We start from the raw sequence: 22537 nt of genomic DNA, 5'->3' as shown, positions 1-22537 counted from the left end.
TTGCAACCCTGAACGTGAGCACTTTTTTCCAAGCAAGAGTAGTGTATCCCTGAACTTGCAATCACATTTTAAAAAATGCATTCGTTTGAAAAACGCACACTTAAAAAAAGCACGTATTTTGGAAAAAAAATGCATTTTCATCCTTGGGGAAAGTATTTATTTGGGTGCTGGTTTTCCTGGTTTGGGGGTGGGGTGGGTAAGCTCATATTCAGGAATGGGGATGAAGTGAACTGACCTTCAAGGTGGACTGACCTTCAAGAACCTCAACAAGCTTGGGACTGACCAATTCTTATAGAATCATAGAATAGTGGAGTTGGAAGGGGCCTATAAGGCCATCAAGTCCAACCCCTGCTCAATGCAGGAATCCACCTTAAAGCATAATGATGTTCCTGTGCATAGCGTAGGGTGCTGGTGCAGGAGAGGAGGACAAGGTTGTAGAATATGTGCTTTTGTGCATGGAAAGCCACATTTCCACTTATGCATTCCACAATCCAGAAATGATGTTACTGGATACTAGCAAATGGTTATTAAAAGCAGTATACTGCATATATTTGTTTCTTACCTGCATATATATACTGCATATATTTGTTTCAACAGCCTTGCTTAAAGATGAGGCAAAAAGGCCAATTCCATGTGGACATCTTGCTCCCATCGACATTCTCACAGCCTAACCTACATCTGTGGGTTCTGCTGAGGGTACAATGGATGGATGAGTGTACAAGTGTGTATACATCATTAGCTCCTTGGAGAAAAGGTGGGATATAAATGTAATAATGTACATTTTGTAAATAAAGTACAAAACTGAAATCAGAAAACACACACCAAAAAGACCAAAAAAAGCCACCATGGTTGTCACACTTTACCATGGAGCTGAACCCTCTACTCCTCTGTTACTTAAATAAGTGCTTGGTTTCACAACGACAATTTTATGTTCTTAAGATTGGACTTGTTAATAGGAAAGCGGACTTTGATACCACAGAGATTACTATATTCATATTTGCCCAGACTACCACATAATAATGTTATGTTTATCCACATGCATTACTAAAAAGTCAGTTGGCAAATTAATTTTTATGGTAAGCTCAACTACTGTGTCATAATTTAAGTTTTTGGCTACACAAGAATCTTTGGCTAGCCATTATAAAGCAAATTCATATTATAGTTTGCGAATCAAGGCATAGATACCTTTAAAACAGAAAAGCCTTTTTAAGATGACGTCACTACTGGATCTCATTTGGATCTCAATGACTTGCATTTGGTCACCCTGCACCTTAGGTATCAACAGGTTCTTACACTGGTTTTTCAGATGCTTCTCTTCCTACATTTAAATTGTGGGAAAAGCCTTAACGAAGAACTTTCGCTAATAAAATCTAGTGGAAACAAAGCATTACAAAAAGAATACTATTGCTTAGAAATAGATGTTGGTTTTTGTTTTTATATCAGCATTGAAACTTCTATGTATTCACATTTGAAAACTATGGACAATGAAGATATCTGAGAACTTGTTGTTTGATAGGGAAAACAGCCCCCTCCAGACATAGGCCTGGTTCAGACAACACGCTAAACCATGCTGCTTAACCACAAAATGGTTAATGGAATGCATCAATGCATTCCGTTAACCATTTTGTGGTTAAGCAGCGTGGTTTAGCATGTTGTCTGAACCAGGCCATAGAAATCTAGTGTGGGGAAAGTAATCAGCCCCAGCTTTAGATTGTTTTTTGTGGGAGAACCAGGGAGGTCTACCCTCTGCCCCCCACCCTGACACCAGTGTTGATGAACTTGAGGTGCTGTTGCTGCAGTTGCCAGACTTGATCACTCCCTTGTGTGTGGGCAGGGCTTACTTGGTGCTGCTGCAATGGGTTGGGAGGTGAGTCTCCACCCCAGACCATTACATCATCGCCCACGAGCACAAGGGGCATCTTCTAGCCACCTCCTCATGAGTGGTGCTGCCTAACAGCAGTGGCAGCAGCTTGGCTCCCTGGCCCATTACAGTGCCACTGCTGGGCAAGCCTGCTTGCAAGGAGCTGTAGTGGCACTGCCAGGAATAGGCCCAAGGGGCCGTGGGCATTGCTGGGTGGAGAGAGGCAGGGAAAGTGTCAGTACTGGTAGGACCCGCCCCAGAACACTAGATGCTGTTGCCAGACAGGAAAGTAACACGTAACACAAGTCTGCATCAGTCCAAGATGAACAGCCTCGAGTTCAGCCTCTCATGTTTTGTCCATGTATCTTGTGGCTCAGAAAAGTGTGTGTGTGTGTGTGTGTGTGTTACCCACCCATCCCTAATGGAATTTTTCACACATTAAGGCATAAGTGCATACTTATATTTATTAGACAGTAAAATCTTGAAAGAGCTTTGGTCAGCTTAATTCTGCAAGGCATCAAAAGAGTTCTCTACTGAGAGTTGTGCTGCAATATGGAGTCCTCTCTGGTTGAGACAGATCACCACATAGAAGTCACTGGCAAGTGGTGTATCTGGGTCAGATAGACAGGTCTATTGGTGCATAAACAGGATGACCGTGGCATGTATCATCACTCGGTAAGACAATGTTGTACAGTAAGGAGAATTTTACCACATTTCTATATCGGGCAGAAATCTGGAGAAACAGGAAAGTGGAAAAATTCTCCTCATTATTTGGTAGGGTAATGCATACAACCAATTTGCCAAGCACTTACAAACATACTGTGGTAAACTCCATTTGAAATGGGTCATCCAGCATATTTTCATGACATACTCCCAACAAAGAAACCTTGTGTTCCACATTCTTTCTGGCAATAATGAGTCTTTTAGCAATGTAGAGTGACTGGCTAAGTAAAGAAGTTGTTTTAGTTTGGAATCCTAATTCAAGAGACACAATTCATACAAATGAACAAATACAGTTGTCAGTAAGCTGAACAGCAAATGAAATACAACGGCATGTATAGAACGAATACAAATATCAAGAGTGATGGGATTTACTGTTTCCTTTTCTTGAAATGATTACGATTCAGAGTTTCCTTATGTCTTCACCATTGTGGAAGAAGAAGCTTGAAAGCAGGTGAGCTGTAACTGCATGCTACTCTTGAACGTATTCAGCAGCTCTTCTAGCAACCTGTGGAAAGGGAAAATATTTTCAGATGCTCATTTATTGGAGAGTATACATTTTGGGCATGAAAAGAACCAACAAAGTTTATAGACCTGCGGCTTGGGGGACGGAAATAGTAGGAGTGTAAATGGATTTTGTTATACACCGTAAAGATAGTATATATCGAGGCTGGGGACCCTCTGGAGCAGATCTGGGTGTGTCGGGGGCCGCAAGGGAGAGGAGGGAAAGGGAAAGTCCCATTTCATGAGCAGAAGTCCTCTCGCGTTAATGATTCTGTGCACACTTCCTAAGGGCGCCATATCAGTTTCCCAGACACACAAGCATACACTATGATTTCTGGGTGAAGAAGGATTCAGCATGAGGTTCAATGGCCTGCTCTTGGATATGTTCAAAATAAAATGGCAGGAACAGTATTTTGATGGCATTTCTTGTGATTTCATAAAAATAATAATGCATGTTCTTCTAAAGAATGATCTCATATGGTTTAAAAAGGGGTGGGTGGGGAATGATTGGTCCTTCTTAGTTACTAAGGAGTGCCTTTGAGGCTTATTCAGAAGTGAGACACATTCAGTAGAATATACTCTCAATTCTAGAATCTAGTTCAGTATGCATAGGGTTGCAGCTTAGTTTCTTTTTATTTGTAAAGCCAGATAAAATTCAGACAGACAATGGATTAACCTACATGGCCTCAGTTAATGGTTTATATACTATTGTATGGCACAACCATGTTTGGGTTGTAGTTCAGTGCATGCTTCCTTTTCATTTCACAACTTTTCCTCATTGGTTAAATCAAAGAACTGCTAAACATTCTGATAAAACATCCTCATATTGGTAGATAGTGAAGCCAACAGAGAAGAAATGCCTTTAAATGGTAAATGCAACTCTTAAGGTGTTTTTTAAAAAAAGAATAAGTATTAAGGGGCAGAGAGAAGTAGGTCTCTCAAAACTCTAGGAAAGAAAAGAGAAGAAACCACATACTTTTATATGAGTTAGTCTTTAGGCAGCCACTACCAATTTCCTCTTGAAAAAAGTGTAGTATTTAATAACTGCAGTAAATTCCACAGCTGTATAATCTTTGCCAGGGCCAGCAAGTAAAAGACATAAACATGTCAGTATCTACTTCCTCAATAACACCCTGCAGGAACGGGTACTAGTACAGCAACCACACACAGTCAATATTTAATAAGTCAATATTAAATATAATATGTCACTGGCAACACGAACAGGTCTAAATCATTCCATAAATTTGAATTCATTATTTGAAATGCTGCAATGAAGTGTGTGGTGAGATTGCAGATGCAATAGCAGTATATACGGACAAATAACCAGCAGTGAATATAACCCTTCACCACTTGGGCCTGCAAGCTGCAGGAAACTCAACAGTGGTTTGGGTATGTCCATTGCTGCTTGACGTTCAGCGCGGAGGCAGCTGGAAACAACACAAATCCCAATAATACATGTGGAAATTTAAATCGGCTAAACTTACAACGTCTAAAGGAAAACCTTCAATTTTGCATAGTTTAAACCCAATGGGCAAATAAGGTGATATGAGTCTGAGCGCCACTGTGGTGAAGTGGATAGGGTGTTGCATTCGGATGTGAGAAACCCAAGATTAAATCTCTGCTCGCCCCTGAAATTCCTTGTGTGGTAATATTGCACTAAGTCAGTACCTCTTAGCCTAACCACTGGGTCTCACAATGGGGCCCACAGTGGTCTCCACAACTCCCTGGCCCTCCTGACGCTTAGTTCATTTAAAAAAAAACCAATTAAAAAAATTAACTGGGAGGCTGGTGTGCTGCAAACTGAAATGTTGCCTTCCAGCATCATCGTTATTTGGGTTCAAAACAGTATTTTGGAGCTCAGACCCTCCTCCGCCTTGTAGTTCGGTTCTTGGTAAATTACTTTTCTGTTAGTCTCTCCAGTTTACCTTCTGGGAAATTTTTTTTTGTGTGTGACCAGATATGCCAACCACCATGACAGCCATTTTAAGGATGGGCAAGCCCCAGCCCTTGGTAGCCATCTTGTGAGAATGCCCATAAGTCTCAAAATTCCAAATGTGCCCACCAGCCCAAAAAGGTTGGGGACTCCTGGCTTAATCTACTGCACAGAGTTCTTGCAAAGATACGGAGCATAAGGACCACATAGAACGCATACATGGAAAAGTGCCAAAACGGAACCACCACCAGCAGCAGCATGTCTACCATGTCTTGGACCAAAAATATTAAATGCCAGCGATTATTCTCATAGAATATTTTAACCACTCTATTATTCACAGAACGCACCTTCTAAATTACCAAGGAAACAAACTTACTTTTTATCTCCACCACTTGACAGCTGAGGCAAAGCTTCAAGAGCTTGCTTAAAGCTTGAGCTGTAACATTAAACATATGGTTATCCTACACAAGATTCACAAAAGTCTTTTTACTCCCAACCGCCATATGTATTTAAGCACAGACGTATTTTTCAATTATGCAGTTGTAGAAGTATGCACATTCCTCAAATTTTCCCATCTAAAATTAACAAAGACCACATTAACATTAGTAAAATGCAGCAATTTGTAACACCTTCCCACAGTGCTTTGTGGCCAGCATTCAGTGTGCATGTGTATATATACACACTGCAATATCAGCTGCAGTTTACTCCATAAAGAGCATAAACCTTTAGCAAAAATAATTTTTCACTTTTACCTCTTACTTCGATTATGAAGCCTTCCCCTCCCCCCATTTAAATTTTTAACTATCATCTCTCTATGAAAGCTTCCATATCTTATCCTTTAACAAAATGACATTTTTTATATATATTAAATGGAGGGCGTTCACAGAAAGAATGAAGAAGTCGATATGATGGAGACTTTGCTTTCGTGTGACAGCAGAGTTGCACCCAACAGAAAAAGGCTGATCAAAACAAAATGAATAAACAGCCTCTCTCGTCACTGTTTCTTGACAGTTGTGTAGGAAAGGAAGCCTAATAAGAACCATACTGTGGATTGCTTCCAACCTGAGTTAATGCCAAATAAGTTTTAAATCTCTACTAGACATTTGTATAACAGGGGGAAAGTAATGCATTGTTAAAATTAGACAAAAGTCAATTAGTTCACGTGCATTGCAGCAACTCTAGTTATTTATTTCTTACATTTCTATACTACCCAATAGCCAAAGTACTCTGGGCTGTGCACACAAAGTTTAAACCAGAAAATACAGCATCAAATACAATATAAAATATAATGGCTTAAAACTGCAATATAACAACCAGAGTAAAACCTTTGCAGTAGCGCAGAGATTTAAAATGCGATAGCAGAGCTAAAGACTGGAATGCTAAATCGATGGCAACATCACAATTTCTTGTTCTGGTACAGAAGAAGGCCAGTTGCCTAGAGTAGAAGGAAGAACCTCCCTTCCAGTAACTCATTTACCCAGTCAGATCCCACAATTGGTTCAAGATTGCTGTCAAAAATCAAACTGTTAGAGAATCCCCAACTATAACAAATCCTGTCTTTTTACAGAAAGTTTCCAGTTTTGGGGTTTCTTGCCAAAACCTCCCTCCCTCCCTCTCTCTGTAGTACATTCATACCACCCTGGAAAGCACACTAAACTCAGCAGGAGAGAGGCAGCCTCCCACTGGTCCTCACAATGCTATCTAGATTACACAGATGGTAGTGGTGTGCGTGCTGGTTTGGATTGTGTTTCCTGGCCCAATCAAGACATATGCAAAAATTGTGCTGACAGTGGGGTGTTCCCCCAAGAAGAGCCATGCTGAATCAGACCAAGGGTCCATTCTAGTCTAGGACTCTTGTTCACACAGTGGCCAACTAGCTGTCAATCAGGGACCCACAAGCAGGACATGGTGCTACAGCACCATCCCACCCATGTTCCCCAGCAACTGGTGTATACAGGCTTACTGCCTCTGATACTGGAGGTGGCACATAGCCATCAGGACTAGTAGCCATTAATAGCCTTGTCCTCCAGAAATTTATCCAGCCCCCCTTTAAAGCCATCCAAATTGGTGGCCATCACCACATTTTGTGGTAGTGAATTCCATAGTTTAACTATGCGCTGTGTGAAGAGGTACTTCCTTTTATCTGTCCTGAATCTCCCACCAATCAGCTTCAGGGGACGACCCCGGGTTCTAGTATTATGGAAGAGGAAGAAGAAAGTCACCCTATCCACTTTCTCCACACCATGCATATTTTTGTACACCTCCATCATGTCTCCCCTTAGTTTCCTTTTTTCCAAGCTAAACAATCCCAGGGGAGATGCTTTAGCCCCTTGATCATTTTAGTTGCCTTTTTCTGCACTTTTTCTAGCTCTACAATATTTATTTTAGGTGTGGTGACCAAAACTGTACACAGTATTCTAAGTGTGGTCGCACCATAGATTTGTATAAAGGCAGTATGATACTGGCAGTTTTATTCTCAATTCCTTTTCTAATAATGCCTAACATGGAGTTTGCCTTCTTTACAATACTTGAAAGGTTGTCACACAGAGGAGTGCCAGGGTATCTTCTTGATCATCCCAGAGTACAGGACATGGAATAATGGGCTGAAGTTACAGGAAGCCAGATTCCGGCTGCACATCAGGAAAAATTTCCTGATCGTTAGAGCAGTACGACAATGGAACCAATTTCCTAGGGAGGTCATGGGCTCTCCTACACTAGGGGCATTCAAGAGGCAGCTGGACAACCATCTGTCAGGGATGCTTTGAGGTGGATTCCTGTATTGAGCAGGGGGTTGGACTCAATGGCCTTCCACCTCTACTATTCTATGATAGTAGAATAGGGTTGACACTGGGTTGACATTTTCATTGAACTGTCTTTCTTAGTCGGTAACCGCCAGCACAGATTCCATCAGATTATACTTGAAACTGGGATTTTTTTGCTTAAGCTTTCTTAAACAGATTTGTTTCATGCTAAGAGGACCATGTCAGAAGATGAATATATAAAAGCTGGGATGTAAAGGGCTGAAAAACGAGGAACATTTGAAAAGAGAGTAGAGTTTTTCCTGTTTTAATCCCCAAGGCTTGGAATGGAAAAAATGGAAAGTGTTAGGGAAAATTGAAAACCAAAGTCTAATCAAATAACGTCAGAATTATGAATGAAATGCTTTTAAATGCATTGTTACACGGAGAATTCACACAGCTGCAAATTTCTTAGATTCGAGATTCACATGTGAGCGGTGACAGAGATGTGTTAAGTAAGAGTTGCTTTCAAAGCTGCTTCAGATGTCCCGAAGTAGAAGACAGCTTCAATTCCATCAGTAGAAGTCTGAGGTGGATTCCTGTTGGACTCGACGGCCTTATAGGCCCCTTCCAACTCTACTATTATAAGTGGTGGGAAAAAGTAGTAGTAGGAAAATACAGTAGCCTGAACAGCTGAATTTAGAACAGCAACAAGTGGACCTACTGTCTAGAGGAACTTTCTCCACCACATCTGAGGGGAGTGTAGAATTTATTAAATCAGGGCAGTTTGTTCCATTCATCATTAGACCTAGACGCAGTGTCAAAAAACTTCAGTAAGGGACAAAAAGTAGCACTAGCTTGGGAAGCAACTGGCTAAGGCTGAGTGGTGTGCAGGGTCCTGAGTAGCAAGGATGGGAAATATTCCATTGGAAAAAGCCAGCTCTGGCCCTGACGGCTGCCCAGTCTCTTCCCCCAAGAGCTCACCCTGCTTCAAAATATCTGACCCTGCTAGGATCCTGGATCCTCAGGTTGGGGGGGGGGAGATCTAGGTGACCTGCAACTCCAGAAAAAACATGCTTAGGTGGGGGATGGACAGACTGGATAAAGAAGTGGCTCTCTTTCTTTACAGGCAGTCTGAAAAATTGACCCTCAAACTAGACTTGGATGAGGAAGACTTACAATCTTCTCTGTCACAGCTGTGGGACACAGACTCTTGAAGTGGGAACAGTGGTGAGATTGGTGTCCTGCCTTAAACTTTTACTTCCTTTTATTAGATCTGTTGGGGGAAGCTTTCTAAACAACTCTTGTTGTTTTTTTAAATCCAATCTAGAACTGCTAGATCATGGTGGAAGAAAATGGGGTGGGCGTGGGGATGGATGCCCAGAGAGAGAATTCATGGCATCCACTGGCCTTCTGAGGTTTGTTCCAATGGGGGATTTGTCTGGAGCAATCTAACTGGTCCATTCTGGAATGACCAAGGTCATGGCTGCACAAAGCCAATCACACCGAACTGCCCCACCCCACGCCATTTTGTCCAGCAAAATTAGCTCTGTTCCTTGCTGCTTGGGTGTTGTGTGCCTGTGTACACCTGCATGCTGAAACTGCAGCCAGAGTCATGCCAAATAATGTTTCTGCTGCGGAAATTGGTTTTGCCAGGGGTGGGGATGGGAGAGTTGGCTAGAAATATGCAGTTCTGCATCAAGTAGCCCCTGCCCACCCAGTAGAGAGGGGCATAGTTCTCTTCTCACAGCTATGCTTGAACATAGCAGTCATCAAGTTAAAAGAAAAGAAATAATGGCTCACCTGGAGTCCAAAACCTCTTCCATGATTTTTTTTTTGTGTGTGTGTGTGTGTGGCTTTAAATCAATTGGACAACAGATCTGGAGTCACCACACCATATAGATAGATAGATAGCAGAGCTGGAAAAAGTGCAGAAAAGGGCAACTGAAATAACCAAGGGACTGGAGCGCCTCCTGTATGAGGAAAGGTTACAACCGTTAGGATTGTTTAGCTTGGAAAAAAGGATGCTAAGAGGTGATAGAGGTGTACAAAATTATGCATGTGTGGAGAATGTGGATAGGGAGACATTTTTCTCCCTTTCCCATAATACTAGAACCTGCTTGTAGGTCCCTAGCTGACAGCTGGTTGGCCACTATGTGATCAGAGTGCCGGACTGCATGGACCCTTGTTCTGATCCAGCAGGGCTCTTCTTATATTGTTACTGGGAATTCCCAAGATCGCTGCATACTTCCTTCTAGTCTGGGGAAGCCTCTTCCCCTGGATGTTGCCATTGCTTCAAGGCCCCTTTATACTACCTAGCAGGAGATGCATTCCCAGTTGCCAGTCAGGAGGGAATACTACGTAGGCCCTTTTTAGATTTGTGCACATTTGCTGAAGTTTTTGTTAACTGCCACTGTGCAAGCCTTCTTGGACTTACTTGCTTTCAGACGTGAGGAATACAGCTACGGCATCTCTCAGAGCACAAATTTCAAGCCGGGCCTGAAGGACAGAAATGTTCAAACTTAAGACAAATATATGTATATCTTCAGCAACTCATTTCAGAAGGCTTGGAGTCTCTTTCGCACAAATGAAATGTAGCCACTGGTGGTACAAGCAGCAAGCAATGAGTGAATATTTTGTTTCCTGTGCTGGAAATATCAGTCATGAAACAGCTGCAAGGCCAACTACAGAATTAGGAAGTTCAGGAAATCTGATATTAGAAAACCTCAATATTAGGGAAAGATTGCAAATACTGGTTCTTGAAGCCCTTTTCTGCACTGTAAAACAATTGTCTTAGAAACTACTGGCACTTCTTCTTTTTTAAACTAAGAAGGCTCAGGCTTCTTAATACACAATGTTACCAAAGAGGAAGGAAGTCAATATACATCTTGTTCTTCCTTTCTTTTCTCGTTTTTTCTTTTTTGCTGCTCAAGAGTATCAACAACGATAGTTTTTATTCTCCCATTTGAGTGTTTCACATTTGCTGCTTTTCAGGCAAGTGATCTTAAGGGTTTTAAAGGGTACTAATGTTTGGGGACACCCACTTCATCTTATTGTGCTGTGATAGGTTTCCAAAACAGAAAGAAATTCAGAAATTTATACATTCTTGAATGCTCTCATTACTTTTTGAACTATAGATGGAATATGCAACACGATACTCTAAGGGGATTTCCTCAGTCCAAAGAAAGCTTGTATTTCTATCACATGTGTTTGTTTTGAATTTCCAAGACAGAATTGCAGCATGACATAAGGAAACACAAGTTATATTTCTCTAGTGACTTCAGAACAATCACACAGATTAATAAATGCTAGACAATCAAGTAGCTGCTGCTAGACTACGTAATACTGTTGCCCTGGTAAAGTATTAGTGATTTCAGAATAATTTGGACACAATAATTTGTTGCACAATTATCTTAATCCTTCTTGCTAGCTGTTGGAGGACTTCCCTGAAAAGGGGATTGGCAGTAGGACAATCCTGGATCAGAATGAGGAGATGATGATGATGATTAACATTTCTATACCACTCCATAGCCAAAGCTCTCTGGACGGTTTGCAAAGGTAGTGGTCTGCCTCCCCTTGGTAAGCCCCAAGTGCTGATCTTTACAAAAGACCAACCAGAGAATCCACCCTTTTCCCTTTCTGATGTCATAGGGGAAAAATGCAGTGAGGCAAGGCGACAGGGTATGAGACTAGTGGATGCAGTGGCTAATCAAGGGGTGCTTACAAAACATGGCAGCACCCATCTTTTCAGAATTGGGCTAAATGGCAACTTTCTATCTTAATTTAAAAACGTTGTAGATTTTCTGACAATGTAAAGCTATCTACAAATGATAGTACATAGCTAACTTCTGTTGGTACCCAAAGACCCCAGCCCTCATCCCAGGAGTGAAAAGCGCTTCCTTGTATATGTCGTAAACATGTATCTCTGTGCGTGCTTGACATCTGAATCCTCCTTTAGATTGATCCAGAAATGCATCCACTTCACTTTCCCATCATAGATACTATATGTGATCATTTCAGCAGCAAAGTGCCTCTTGCAAGCTTCTGGAAGGTATCTTTCAATCTATCTACACTATAAACTTGCATTCTTTTTATACCAGTTTAACAGCCATGACTTCCCTCATCGAATGCCTGGAATTATCATTTGTGAGGCTGCAGAAAGTTCTATTAAGATCCCTCCCTAGTGGTAGTCCACCACCACACACACACACAGGCAACTACAGTTTTCAGGGTTCCTTGGGGTGAATGAATGACTTTTAAACCAATCAAAGTGGTGCATCCAGGTAAGGCTTTTATTATGCAACCACACTGCCTCAAACACAGAAGTTTACAGGAGGTTCAGACGTCGCCTTTCATTTGTAACCTTCCCCACCATTTCTTCCACCTCCCCCACACCCAACAAGAAGTCTGTTAAGGAGAAAAGACAGCACCCTAAGTCTGCAGCAGAGAAACACTACATTTCTTTAGCAGCAGCATTTCCAGAACTCAACTACCTGCAAAGCACCGTTTCTACTGAAGGATGAAACGCATTGCATTAGCCTGCTGAGCTCTTCAGCAACTGCTTCGACAATCCTCGACAGCACTCGGGCTACAAGCTCTTTTGAGACGGCGAATACCTGCAGTTTCAAAAGAAACATCACACTGTTAAAAGGCTGAATTTGACTTTTGTCCAAAGCATTTGTTGGAATTGAGATTTTTCCCTCTTGTCTAATTCTTGCAGCCTGTAACTGACCCCCTAAAGCAGCCTTCCTCAACCTGGGGTGCTCCAGATGTGTTGGACTACAACTCCCAGAATGCCCCAGCCAGCTCTTGGCTGGGGCATTCTGGGAGATGCAGTCCAACAAATCTGGAGCGCCCCAGGTTGAGGAAGGCTGCCCTAAAGAGTACAAAAATAAGTAAAACAAAGCAGGGGCTGCAACAAAACATTATATCCTCTTCATTCCCTCTTAAAAGATAGCTGTGGTGCTGACTGGCACAGCCCATCTTACGCCAGATCATGATCACAACCTACCGATTGAAGACTGGAGTATCGTCCAGCCTAACATTTCTTTGGAATTATTTTTTATCACTGACAAAGACTTACTTTTCCTGAAGACTGAACTTGCAATTCCACTGATATATTTTTGCTCTAATCATGGATAACCTGAAATCGTCTCACCTCGGCATGTACAGCAATTATATGCACTAAGGCTTCCTTCAGGTAGTTTCTGACACCTGTAATTAAAGGAAACACATACGCAAATAGCCGGTCATTTTCATCCTGTTGCCCTGAAAGACATTCTCATCCTTTTTCTATCGCTTGGCATAATTATTCATGCCATGCTGGCCTTTTTTCATTCCTGAGTTTAAAGGCTATGGTACCAGCACACAGAAAGTGAAAGCTTCTCCCAACCACATCACCACAAATCTATTTCCTTTTTGAAAGCAAAATGGAAAAAGGGCCATTTCCTTACAGTAAAAGGTTAAAGAAGCCAGACGTTCCTAGTCTCGTCTGGCATCCTCTACTTCCCTCTTCAAAAGAACTCCAACTGGTTTTTTTTATATATATATATTTTTAAACCACTATTTCAAACAATATTAAATAAAAGCCAGCTTTCAACTATAATTGCCTCATCACTATTATTAAGCAGAAAGGTGAGCTCTGAAAGCAGAATTGCAAGTGGGAATTTTCTATTGCAACTTCTTTTTAAAATAAAATGACTGATAACAAAGATCCTTATTTTAACGGCAATAATTTTAGAAGATGGAACTCCTCACAAGATCTGAGCACATGCTGTGATCATGCAGGCAAAAAAAATTCTGAAATTAAAAACAACAAAATTTGTGAAACTCTTACCACTTTGTGTGAGTGTGTTTAGGAAAGACAGTTAATACATTTTTTCAGTAAATCAAATCTGTAAACATGCAGGAAAAGTTCAAGCATGAAAACCATGAGTTGGAGGGGAACACTTAAATAAATTTATTCCTATTGGCTTACACTGGATAAATATTTCGAATGATCTATAATGAAGAAAAATGTTTTGAATGATTTGCAAAGTATCATTTTTGAGAGAGAGTGTGGATTTAACATCTCGACATAGTGGAGTTTAGAATGAGAAAAATGAAAAATATTTAAACGTAAGCTATGGTTTATAAGTGGAATGGAAAGATTATTCTGAGGAAAGCAGAAATTGAGATGAATTGTACAGTATAATAAACAGTTCAAGAGTGATCTTCCAACAGTGACAGGGTGAGTGAATAAAATAATGGATTCCAAGAAAAGGAACAATCAAGCCAGGATCCCCAGTTTTAAAAAAGTGTCATGTGGTCTGGCAGAGAGAGGCTACATCTAAAGAAATACAAGCCCCAACCATCTTTGGGTGCACAGAACTATCTGCATGTTTTTTTGGGGGGTCCCAGCAAAAGTTGTCTGTTTAAGGCCCAGTGGCATCAGTGAGAAAGTGAACACATTCAGTTAAACATTTCCAATTGAAATGACTGGAACTTTAGAGCACTTCACTTTGGGTTGTGCTCAAATCTCTTTAAGTAGGAGCCACTTTAGGCAATTCCCCTGGGAAACAACAATATGAACAGGGCACAGACATTTTCTCTCTCTCTCTCTCTCTCTCTCTCTCTCTCACACACACACACACACACACACACACACTTTCAAAATCATGCACACATCGCAATGGCTAGACTATAAGTGGTGTAGGTGGTGTTCTGCCCATTTAGGGTGGCCTTTCAACTCCCCCTTGCAAGAACAGTCCTCCTGGAAGGTAGAGGGGGCATACCATCCAGAGTCGTACTTCATGGAAGTACGTTCTTCCATCCTACTTGTGCAGAATAAGGCTATCAATGGTTATTAGTTCTGATGGCTACTGAACTCATGTCCTCTTTGTGAGCGTCCTATGGGCATCTGATTGGCCACTATGGAAAGAGAATGCTCAGCTAGATGGACCTTTTTTCCTAATCCATTATTACTCTTCATAAGAAAAGGGCCATAGCACCACAGAAGATTGACTTCCTGGCACTTCCTAGTAGTTCTGGAAAGTAACCCTGTTTGAAACCTTGGAGAGCTGCTGCTAGTCAGTGTAAACAACACTGACATAGATGGACCAATGGTCTGGCTCTGTACACTTTCTATGTTCCACCAGGAGCTGCCACTAGAAAGAAAGGTCACCACCCTACCCAGGAGTGCACAGAAATGCTTCCGCTCTCCAACAGAGGAGTTTGGCTCCTGCCAAGACATTTCAAATGATATATTTATGTTCAGACACTATATACATATATTTGGTAAATATTAGTATTGCTCCGGTATTTGCAAAAAATGTAGAGAGTAGGGGAAACAAACCTAGAAAACAAATTGTTCCTCCAAGCTTTGATATTACGGATACATTTGCATCCTGCCCAAGTTCAACAGAATGCAGAGCAGCTTATAATGCAGCAGACAAATGATTCCAGCACCCATCTATCTACAAATGACTTCTGAATACTATAAAAAGCTTTTGTAAAAACATTTTGTACTGGCTTCTAAAAATCAATACATTGTGCTAAGACTGGCATTCCAAAGCATTGGCGCTACCACTAAAAAGGCCCTGGTTCCTAACCTCACAGATCTCAAGCATGGCTCCCTTCACTGGTCTCAGAGGGTGAAGGAAATATACATTAAGTGTTTCCTCAGAGAGCCTTTATTTATTTTTTTAACAAAAAGCTTGGCAGATTATTATCAAGTGAGAAAGAATATAGGGTGTACAATAGCCTATATCTTAAAGAGCCTCCACAGAATAACTGTATGAGCAAATAATAAAACTTATGAAAGATGTTTTATTATTTTAATAGATTGCTCCGTTTGGGCATGGAGAAGGAACACTCTCCAAAATCTTGGGTTATTCACTGAGCTCTGAGGTACCAGGAACAGGTTATTAGGTGAGATGGGTTTATGCCAGACGGCCAATTTAACTTTCTCTTATTGCTCCATCCTAAGCACAGGATTATTTAAGCACATCTGAAGGTGTCAGGACTGTTTCTCTAATAATTCCAGCGAATAACCACCTCCAAGTGCTAAAATATATTTAATAGAAAGCTGGGATAAATTCAAAGAGGGCATGAACTTCAAACACTATAACCCCCTCCACAGCCTCGAGAACATAAGAATTCAAAGAGCTGAGTTAAATGCTGCCAAGAGAGCAGGAAAAGCAAGAATATTTTCAACCCAATTTCCCTGCACATTAAATTCTCTGAGGTTTGCCCAGTTTTGACATGATAAAACATTGCTGGATCAATTAGGAAGTGGAACTTAACTTCCTTTTCAAGTGACCTATAGCTTGCCCATACATCCAAGACCAAAAACCTCAACGTATTTTAAAAATGAAATAAAACTGCTTGCAAATGTGCAAGCCACTTTTTGGGTGGGTGGGTAGGAATGCACTAAAGATAAATGGACAATGGGTGCTTTGAGAGCAAAGAACAGCCTTTTCTACACTCAACATATTTATTTATTGCATTTATGTACCGCCCCATAGCCGAAGCTCTCTGGCGGTTTAGGAGTTTACACCCCATTTTAAGGTTGGTTGCACCCACCACCATTTTTTTTTATCATTGTTGGAGACAGAGATGGGAGCTGTGCACCAGCACTAGCTGCTCCTGGGGCAAAAAGACCAAACATTTGGTCTTCCCCAATTTTCTTTCAGCTAGACTGGGGTTATAACCCCCTAAATGCTGGTTCACTTAATGGACCTCTGCATGCAACCTATGATGTGAGCACCATCACAGGCATATGCCTGTCTATTGTGATCTTTATCTTAGGCATTTAGATGTTTGTGCAAACAGCCAGCAAAATGAATTTCATGCATGTAGTCCGGTGTGTTGTGTTGATCTACTGCTCCAGTACATGCACAAGATCTCTTTGGTAAATTTATGAACAGATCCTAAATACCTCTCCCCACTGGAGAAGCACCTAGCAGACTGAGATTGATGGAGATCCTAGGTTCTAAGAAGAATTCACCCCTCCCTACTAGAGTTAAACTGGAGGAGGAAACATTTTGTGGTGGCATCACACTACCTCTTGGATCTCTTGCTGTGCACATTATTGTCAAACTCTCAGTGGGACAAAGAACTTTGAGCCAAACCGCACATGAAGTCATAACAAAATGATTGTTACCTTGTCAATTTTATGTGATGGCTTATTTCTTATTAGTTAAGGCCTGTCACATTTAAGGGATGTGGGAGAAATGGGGGACCGAGCTGTCTTTAGGAAAGGCATTAGCTACATTGATTCCTTGTCACTTTTCTAGATCAAGGAAGAGGATCAGGGATCACATTACACCACGGATATGAGTGTCTTCCCATCACTGTCTCCACCAATGACAAAAGAAATGGTGGTGGGTGCAACCAACCTTAAAATGGGGTGTAAACTATCAGTTAAAGTCCAGCGATGTACATGGAAGTGTGGGACAGAGTTTGGTCAGAGTATTAAAAACTTAAGATTATTGTTAGTCCTTATGAGTTTATAGATCCTAACTGTCCTAAAAGATTGTACATTTTGTGTGTGTGTGTGTGTGTCAGTTAGTGATATACATGGTATTCTGATGATGATGCAAATTATATATAAAAAATAACCTTCCAGATAGATATAGGTAGCATATATGATGTCATGGTATTTGAGGGAACTGCCCCACCCACATACCTTCTGACTCGTTTAGTAAAAAAATATAACTCTGACTTGGAAATTCCCCAGGGACACACAAAATAGGCTACCTTGTACTGAGCAGAAGTACTTGCCTGAGTAGGCAAGTGGATGATGGAAAAAAATACATACACTGTTCTTTATTAAGATGCTGCTCCTGGACAGACAATGAATGTAGCACTTAATAAGAATAGCCTTACTGGATCAGGCTAAAGTCTGACTACACTAGAATTCTTTTTCCAACTGATGTCTCTGAAAAGCCATGAGCAAAAACCAACTAGTCAAATAGAGTAAAAAACAACAAAACAACAACGAAATACATTTTATTAAGAACAATATAGGAAGTTGCTTACAGAAAGTCAGACCACTGATCCATCTAACCCACTATTGGCAGTGGCTGTCCAGGGTTTCAGGCAAGAGTTTTTCTAGCCCAACTGGAAAATGCCAGGGATTGAACCTGGGACCTTCCGTATGCAAAACATGTGCTTTACCACTGAGCTAGAGTCTCTTTTTCTAAATCACAGTAATCATCAGATAATTGGGAGTGTTGCTGAGATCTCTGCAGATAGTTGTGTGCATACAGCTTGCTGCTATATGTGACGATCTCTGGATCTGGGCAATAATTTTACATTGGCATTAGAAGAGGAATAGAGGATGTTCTCTCCAAACGACTCCCAAAATGGGGAAAGGGGAACATAAAGTAGTGATCACACTGAGATGATTACTGGGATGATAGGAAAGGATGCATTTGCCCCCACAAGCCCAATGTGGATCAACAAGGGTCCAGTATCGGGGACATTCAATCTATCCAGGTCTTGACTGGAGGGGAAGAAAGGTGCCACCTGTCCTAGGATTCTATCCCTCCATGGAACTCTGAGCAATTGCAAAGGAGAGTGGTCTACTGCAAAGAACATTTGAAAAGTGAGATTGTAATCCTAATTAACGGGTGTGCATGATTCAATGTCCTGGAATGTGCCGGTCTTTGCAGCGCTTTCCTCCCTGGTGGAAATACATAGCTCCCAAGGCTGGAAGAAACTGGGAGGCTCTCACAAATCTGCAGTACCCTGCCAATCAAAGCTACTGGATCATAGCCAAGGATTAACAAGGAAGGTGGGAAAATGCCTCCAAGCATACACTGAAAGAATGAAAAGACACCCAACGCTTACATGATCTTGAGCATTTGATGTGTGGAGCACTAATTCAAATCTAAAGTAGTGATTGTGAGAACGGGGGGACGGGACGGGACGGGACTGAGAAGTAGTGCTCATTTCCAATGAGATAAAAAGAATGAGAGCATGTACGTTTGTGAAGTGCCCTTACAAATGAACACAGTTTCAACGAGTACAGTCTCTGGAAGTGAAAGAGGAAGCACTTTGTCAAATCTGAGGCTGTGATACTAACCTCATTGACGTCTCTGGGTTAAAGACCACATTATAAACCTACTTTTAAAAAAATCTTTATCTTTTGGGGACAATGGAACACCCAAAATCAGGTTTTTCTTAATGGATACAACAGTTATTTGTAAATACATTCTCTGTAAATTACATTAATAACCTTAATTATTTGCTTTACTCATCCCTTTTAAGAGAATAACATTTCTAAGAGTGGGACGGGGTGGGGAGATTCACACTGAAGGTATATAGTATGGGCTGGACTGTAACTTAGAATCTGAGCTACATGTGAAGATATCCGGTCTGAAGAAGTTACAGTTTGCTTAAAGCAGCGAGCAAAACATTTACTAGAAATGAACCGTGATCATCTGCATGTAAGGAAGATACTATTTTTTGCATGAGCTATTTCCTGCTTTTACTGGAAACATTCCTCCACTGATCACAGAAGGATCTCAAAATTTTATGCTTCACTTTTGCTTTGATATTTTCGTCAGAGGAAGAAAATGTGAATGTGTAGGCAAGGCCTGGAAAGTCTCTGGAGGGACTGCCCACCTGTTTAATCACACTTCCTGTTTTTAACCCCTTAATTCTAAATTAGCCTTAGTCTGACAAAAATAGATTGAAGAAAACAGGGCTATAAATATCACAGACTTTTTCCCCTGTAGCTTTGAGTGTTAAAATAAGAAGCAAGTTTCAAGAAAATATAATGATTTTGTAGGAGCAAGAACTTTCCAAATACCGTATTTCTTCGATTCTAAGACACCATTGATTGTAAGACGCACACTAATTTCAGTACCACCAACAGAAAAAAAGCTTTGATTCTAAGAAATAATAAACACACCCGCGATTCTAAGATGCACCCCGTTTTTAGAGATGTTTTATATGGGGAAAAAAGTGTCTTTTAGAATCGAAGAAATATAGTAGCAGAAAGCTTATTTATTCTAACTGCCCTACATCTTTGAGGATCAGGGTGGCGTACACATTTAAATAAAAATGATACATAATATCGTTATTGTAATTATTACAGGCTTCAAATTTTCTATTCCATCTGGAGTGAGAAGGTAGCTGACCGCCACATTGGGCACAGCACATTATTATTATTATTATTATTATTATTATTATTATTATTTATTTATTTATTTATTTAGCACCATCAATGTACATGGTGCTGTACAGAGTAAAACAGTAAATAGCAAGACTCTGCTGCATAGGCTTACAATCTAATAAAATCATAGTAAAACAATAAGGAGGGGAAGAGAATGCAAACAGGCACAGGGTAGGGTAAGCAGGCACCAGGTAGGGTAAAACTAACAGTATAAAGTCTGCACAACATCAAGTTTTAAAAGCTTTAGGAAAAAGAAAAGTTTTTAGTTGAGCTTTAAAAGCTGCGATTGAACTTGTAGTTCTCAAATGTTCTGGAAGAGCGTTCCTTTGACTTTCTTTTGCCTTATTGGGTATTGGGAGTCAGGGGAGTTTAAGGATCCCTCTCTTCATATTTGCCTCTGTGAAGACTGCAAAGAACATGCATGTCACTCTCCCCTCAATCCTGAAAGTTATTCTGGACCTAATATCCAGACAAACTTTTCAAGTGTTCTAGTCTATTTTTCCTTAGTTTGAGAAACACAAACTACTAGCATCCACTTTACAAATTTACTCCACAGCAAGGACAGGTTATTCACAAACGTATATAATAGGTATATCTTCATTTAAAACTTGTTTTCTTTTATTAAAAAAAGTTTCCACCCGTCAAACCCAAAAAATGCATCAGTGTTTCAGCATTGATACTAATGTTTCCTTTTATTATCACAAACCATCCACTGGCTACAAGGTATTATTTTCTTCAACCTTCATCATTTTATATAGCACCCAAAGAGATGCTTCTTTATGATTTTATAACTATTATACAAAGATCTTCAATACACAAACTAGCTGAAAAGTGATATGTACTTCTAAATCCATAAAGCTGTTGTTGCCATAATAATAGCCTGTCATAGCCTTTGCAAGATGAAATGACAGCAATTTTGCAAATGAAGAATGGGTTTAGAGATATGCAATGTTTATGAATTTACTTTGGTTGTCACTCAAACATTATGAATATTACAAGAGCTTTTTAGAAAAATAAGAAAATGAATCCACCAATCTGAAAAAAAAAGGGCCTATGTTAGGGAAGAAACTGGCAGGAATGCCACAGAGATTACAGAAGCCCAATTCTCTCCGAACTGCATGAATTCTCCATGCCTGGTCAGCATGATGGCAAAACCTTTGACAAGTCATAGTGGCTCTAATATAACTAGAGGCAAAAATGAGAAATCCAAGGACAGCAACTAAGAAGAAATACTTGGATCTTTAGATGACCAGTCCCTCCACCATCGTTTCATCTAGTTTGCTGTGCCCTCATCGAAACAATGGAATAAACACTAGTAGATTGCTGCTTTGCAGACAATCTACTAGTGCTTATTCAACAACTGTGTAAGGCACTGCTCTTTCATATTTTAATGAATCAGGTTATTTATTTATTTATTTATTACATTTCTATACCGCCCAATAGCCGGAGCTCTCTGGGCGGTTCACGAAAATTAAAAACATTCAAAGTATAAAACAACAGTATAAAACCATAATATAAAATACAATATAAAAGCTCAACCAGATAAAAACAGCAGCAATACAAAATTACAAATCATAACAAAATCATTAAGGTCAAGTATACATGCTAAATAAATAACCTTGGTTCCTAGCTCCTAGGTTTGTGGAGACAATAGTTGAAAACATGAAAAACATTAGGCATGTGCTCCGCTCCGATTAGAAGCGCAGAAGCAGGAGCGAATTGGCCTGCTCCGCCTTGCCCAGAGGCGGAGTAGAAGCGGACTGCGGACCCCTAGAAGCAAGGCGAAGAGAAGCGCCCATTTTTCGGAGCTCCTCTTTCAGGCGGACCGCTCCGATCGCCATCTTGAAACATTTCGCCCATAGATAACTGGGTTGTTTTTGAAGCTATCATTCTGAAAATTCTTGTGCTTAGACAGTCGTGGATGGGGGTCATTTTGAGACTACTCTCACCTCTCTGCGTTGTGCGGCTCGCGTGCTATATTTTTTTAAAAATCGGGTAAAGAACATTACAAACAGGGACAGCGCGGGTCAAACGGCGGTTTTCGCCCATAGGATTGCATTGCAGAAAAGAATCGGGGATAACTGGGTTGTTTTTTAAGCTATCGTTCTGAAAATTCTTGTGCTTAGACAGTCGTGGATGGGGGTCATTTTGAGACTACTCTCTGTGTGGTGCGGGTCGCGCGCTAGAATTTTTTAAAAAGTAGGGTAAAGGTGGGAAAAAGATTACCTTTTCGATTGCTGAGGGGCAGAGTCAACTCCCGGTCATGATCACATAATCCCAAAGTTGGAGGAGGGGATAGGCAAAACGGGTAACTTGGGATTCTGGGAAACTTCTCTTTCTTAATCTGAACGGACTTTTCCCAGTGTTTTTTTAAAACAGTAGCCCCACCAAATGCACAAACACAACCTGAAATCATATACTAAGCCAATAATAAGAGAGCACTGCTACCCATCCTAACTTTGGGGAACAACTGAAAAGATGTGGTGCAAGGGGATGAGCTCCCCTAGGGCATCCCATGTGGATGTGCCCTCACTCTCTCCTGTACTTGGAAGGCCATCAGAGCCTTCCAAAGAGAGTAACCCGGTGGAGCAATGCCTATCATGAGTTGAAGTGAGCGG

General features: G+C 40.8%; 1 protein-coding gene across 1 annotated transcript in view; it reads right to left on the bottom strand.

Moving 5' to 3' along the window:
- Positions 1-2311: 2311 nt before the first annotated feature.
- The window catches only part of EXOC2 (exocyst complex component 2), a 98705-nt gene continuing 78479 nt past the window's right edge, over positions 2312-22537 (bottom strand). The window contains exons 24-28 of the mRNA XM_063130304.1: positions 12915-12970; positions 12250-12372; positions 10194-10255; positions 5395-5454; positions 2312-3089 (exon numbers count right to left, since the gene is read on the bottom strand). Of these exons, the coding sequence (XP_062986374.1) occupies positions 2996-3089; positions 5395-5454; positions 10194-10255; positions 12250-12372; positions 12915-12970 (395 nt within the window). The 3' untranslated portion in view covers positions 2312-2995. The remainder of the gene's footprint in view (positions 3090-5394; positions 5455-10193; positions 10256-12249; positions 12373-12914; positions 12971-22537) is intronic.

The sequence above is a fragment of the Elgaria multicarinata genome, chromosome 7 (genome assembly GCF_023053635.1).
Source record: "Elgaria multicarinata webbii isolate HBS135686 ecotype San Diego chromosome 7, rElgMul1.1.pri, whole genome shotgun sequence".
Taxonomy (NCBI): Eukaryota; Metazoa; Chordata; class Lepidosauria; order Squamata; family Anguidae; genus Elgaria; species Elgaria multicarinata.
This window is presented reverse-complemented; position numbering and strand designations above follow the sequence as displayed.